This window comes from Nelumbo nucifera, chromosome 2 (genome assembly GCF_055504915.1).
Source record: "Nelumbo nucifera cultivar China Antique chromosome 2, China Antique-T2T, whole genome shotgun sequence".
NCBI lineage: Eukaryota > Viridiplantae > Streptophyta > Magnoliopsida > Proteales > Nelumbonaceae > Nelumbo > Nelumbo nucifera.
The window spans coordinates 89,099,909-89,104,481 of NC_142650.1; the positions used below are offsets into that span (position 1 = coordinate 89,099,909).

Below are 4,573 nucleotides of genomic sequence, written 5' to 3' on the forward strand. Positions count from 1 at the left end.
GACTTCTGCACATTCTCTTTTATAGGTGATTGCCACAACGTCTCTCCTATGAAAAAGGAGATAAGAGCCGTTGCAAAAGATTTATTCACCAACACTTATCTTGTTCTACCCCTTCGGATTGAGACAAGTGTCTCAATGATCATGGTTTTAAACCACATGATCACTCAGCCCATTCTAAGCCAAACATCCTCTTGCTGACTTAGTCAAAAGCTGAAATGGATCCAACTTAAACCCAATAACCACCCTATGAACAAGTCAAAAACAGTTTACAAAAAACAGATTTATTTTTTTTACTAGAAAATAAATAATAACATATAACAAAAATTATAATTGGTGTGTGTTGTAATAGCCATTAGCTTTACACATGGCTAATGGGTTCTCCTACACGTTGAGGATTCCAAATCGAAGGCCTATGGTCACCCGTTCCAACAGAAGACGGTTGGCAAGTCAGAGTCAAGAGTTGGTGCCGCGACTGAAGAGGAGGAATCATAGTCAATGAAGCTCACAGCACAGAGCAGAAGGTGAGGGTGAGGGAGGTTAAAAGCGTGATCAGGAACGGGCCAGGACTCGTTACAACATTTAATGAGATATAAAATATTAAAATTACTATAATGTTGTAGTGGTTCTTACGGCATTGTATTAAGATGCGACGATTATTTTTGATCATTGATTCATCTTCATTACCTAAATACGATTGCTACGACTCCATGGAGTCATTTTTACCCGGCCTAATAAAATGATTATAATACCATTTACGGAGATTGACCACAAGAAAAGGTAAAGACAATCATGCTACCGTCGAGGGCCCACAGACAGACTATTCGACAATACGACATTATCAATTAATTGAAAAGGTCAGTTAACCAATTAATTGATTAATCAAAACTAAATTGACGGTCCCAATGAGATTAAACTTTAATCTGGTCAACGACGGCACCCGTAACGAATAACGAGAAAGAACATCGTAGATCTCACATATATATATATTTAAGAAAAATTTCCGATAGGTACCTGTAATTAAGTTCGAATGTCAAATTAGTATCCCAACTTTTAATTTATGACAGTTTAATATCGGGTGTTAAATTTTCGTCAGTTAAAAGATTAAAAAGTCCTAAATACCCCAGCTCTTCTTCTCCCTCCCGCCTAGTCTTCGGTGTTTGCACTCCAAGAGCAGTTCATTGCATACTTCTATAAGCTTTCGAACAAGGTAATTCCCAAAAGGGTCCACCATTAACTGGCACACATGGCCCTTCACCTCCGAGAAGATCATCTCTATCTCCTCTTCGCTTCCCTCCTCGAATTTCTTCTGCAAGAAACAACACCCATTTTGATCCTTGGCCACCTCCATTATCCAGCCCCTTAATTCTTCCAAAGACGAGTACTCACGATGAAGATAGCGACTGCATGACAGGGCCCTCACCATATTCGAATTCTCCAGCTCTAACGCCGGACCATCTATCTTTTCTGTTCTGCAATGCGCGCCAGAGTCTAAGTGGAACCCGTTTGCATAAGAAGAGCGCCTCTGCTTCATGGACTCTCGTGCAGATGGTGTCCTCTGCTGAAAGCAAGATTGATTCCTAGAATGGCGATTACAACAAGATCCCCCATATCCATCCTGAGATGCCACTACGTCTAATCCTTCTCTACGGTTCAAGAACTTCATACGTGGATTGTTGCTGAAAACGGTTGGGGAGAAACAATCCAAAGTGTAAGGAAGAGTAGGATTACGGTCATGGTTCCGCATAAATGCAGCGATCTGGCCTAAGACGGCATCTTGTAGCCACAATTGTTGCAACTCGATCGCGGTTTGTTGCATCTGATGAAAAGAGAAAGACGATAAGCCTTCGTTTGTAGAAGTTCGATTGCTAACGGATTGATTTCCTAGCATCGGTGCACCATCGTAAGCGGGGGGTGCCAATGGAAGGAACGAAGACTGGAGAGATTTAGACGGACAAATGCTGATTCAAGAGACGACGGTTGGGGGAGGGGTTCAAGTAAAGCATCTTGAAAGGATGATGAGTTGTTGAGATACTGATGAAGGAGACGGTCATAGTTTTCTGGCGAAGTTTGAGACATGGCGATCGAAATTTCGCCCAACAAATTAGACTTCTCCTTCTGAAAATATCTATACGAAAGAAAAGGGTTTACAGAGGTTTTGGAGTGTTTGAAGTGTTTTGGCCAAATAAGAGGTGCCTTTGCGCGTTCCCTTCAGAAGCCAAGAAGGCGGCATTGGATGGACTCGAGGATGTGCTCCTGGAACCACCGCAAAGAGCTCATGTGGAGTCAAACAAGTACTTGAAGAGGACCAAATTCCTGCCAGACTTAACAGGGTACTCGCTCGAAGGGTACCCACGTCGCGTCTTCGTCGATGTTGGCTTGCCGGAGAGAAAAGGTGGCAGCCCTGGTTGGTTTGAGAAGAATTACCCAACAAGGAATCGGGATTCCGAAATTTACAAGATAGAGACAGTGTCCACGGATGAACTGTCAACTGACACTGCAGTGCCCCAACTGGAGATGCCAGACTGGTTAAGGAAGAATGTGAAGGAAGAAGAGTACGTGGTGATGAAGGCAGAAGTAGAAGTGGTAGAGGAGTTGGTGAAGAATAAAGCCATATGTTTGGTGGATGAAATGTTCTTGGAGTGCAAACACCGAGGATTAGGCAGGAGGAAGAAGAAGAGCTGGGGGTATTTAGGACTTTTCATCTTTTAATTGACGAAAATTTAACACCATTAAATTGTCATAAATTGAAAGTTTGGGTATTAGATTGTCACAATTTAATGTACTAATTACTAAATTGGCACTTGACCCAAAATACAACTACAAGGTACCTATCGGAAATTTTCCCATATATTTAATACAATAATTTAATACCATATATATACGGTATTTAATATCATATATATGGTATATGATGTAGCGCAATCCGGTCACTCCTATCTGGCACTCACGTGGTTCCTGAAAGATACCTTAGATATAGAAGAAGAAGAATCCCCGGGGGGTTACCCGACGGGAACACTCCGATGCTTAAGTTAGTATTCTGTAGGAGAAGCAAGGAGAAGACGAAGGCTAAGAGTGTAGATAGCGCGAGTATAGAAGATGATACCTCGTTCTTTGAGAATATGCTCCTTAAAACAGAATTCCATTGCTTCAGGCTCACTGGCCTCTGACAAGGCAGGTATAACCGCCACTGTCAGCCTACCGCAGCCGTTGCAGGCAGGGCTGAGGTGACATGCGTGGGGCCGTCATTGCAGGGTACGTGCTTGTCAGGTGTAAGGCACCCTCTAAGGTGGCAGGCACGATGCTGTTTGACGAGAGATATGGCTGCTGTCCCCATATTTGTCAGGTACGATGGTCGGGCAGGAGGTCTTCCTGCGGTATACTGAACTTCCCTTCCGCGAGTTACCCTATGCCGGGCTATCTCGTAAGCGGCGAGCTGCCCGTGGCAAGCTAAACCGAGCTGGCTGACCCGAGTTGTCTTCACCTCGGAGTATTTATAGGCGAATCAGTGTGTTCTTGTCTGGGAGTGGCCCGAGGTCCACTAGGAGGAGCTCAGGTATTAGAAAAGGTCAGGGGACCCCGAGCTCGGAGGCAGCTCGGGGTGCCTTAGCCCCGGGGAGGAGGTGTAGGCCAGGCGGCTCCCGACGAGTAGTCTATCCCGCCGAGTTGTCAGGCTGAACTTGGTGGGACCTTCCCTCCGAGTTGAGGCTGTGCCTATTGTGCTGTCACGCTGAGTCATCGTTTGAGCAAGGTCATGCCCACGTGTACCTGGGCTACGAGGTCGGGCCAAATCACCCTCCATCAATTGCCCCCCACTCCCTGTGCTGGCAGTGTTGACCCAGCGCGGGAGTTCAAGGAACCCGTAGCTAGTTTTTCTGAAAGCCGTTGGATCATTTTGATCATGACCATTAATGCTCGGGCGCAGCGGCTATTAATAGTGGGGGACCCTTGGCCATTTCTTTGCCACAAAGTCTCCATCGTCAAAGTTGAGTTCGCGTCTGAGGTTTCTAGCTCGGGTCTTCTAGCTCGGTTCGTTCCTCTAGTTAGTTTGCGTTTCCTGTGGTGAGTGCCCGAGCTCCTCTTTCTTTTCCGAGCATTCTTTCCCTTCTATCTCATAATGTCGTCTAGCATAGATGTAGATAGTCTCATTGACAAGCCCGAGGTGGGTACCTCAGCTCATGGTGGCTCCTCTGCCGCCTGACCGTCCGATGTGCGTGTGGCTTCGGGTCATCTGGCATCCACCTCCCACCGAGGTTCGGTGCCAGATTAGTTCGACCCTTCCACCATGACCCCAGAGAGGCTCCAGGACCTCATACAGAGGTTCAACCTCCCTGGGCAATATTCATACAGCCTTCCTACCGACAACTTCCCGTGGGAGCACGATCCTAATGAGATCGTGGTCTTCAGGGAGCAACTGATAGCTGGACTCCGACTTCCTATTCACCCCTTGATTGTTGAGGTGCTGGTGCACTTTAACATCACTTTGGACAAACTTCACCCGTACTCCATACGGAATGTGATGGGTACCATTTCCCTTTGTTTTGATCGATCTCTTTCCATTGACCTGGACGTTATC

The 4,573-nt window shown here is 46.0% G+C and overlaps 1 protein-coding gene across 1 annotated transcript; it reads left to right on the plus strand.

Moving 5' to 3' along the window:
* The first annotated feature begins 2,034 nt into the window (after positions 1-2,034).
* On the plus strand, positions 2,035-2,709 carry LOC148802433 (uncharacterized). The gene has a single exon (XM_088897908.1). The coding sequence runs from the start codon at positions 2,035-2,037 to the stop codon at positions 2,707-2,709; it is 675 nt and encodes a 224-aa protein (XP_088754034.1).
* The last annotated feature ends 1,864 nt before the right edge of the window (positions 2,710-4,573 follow it).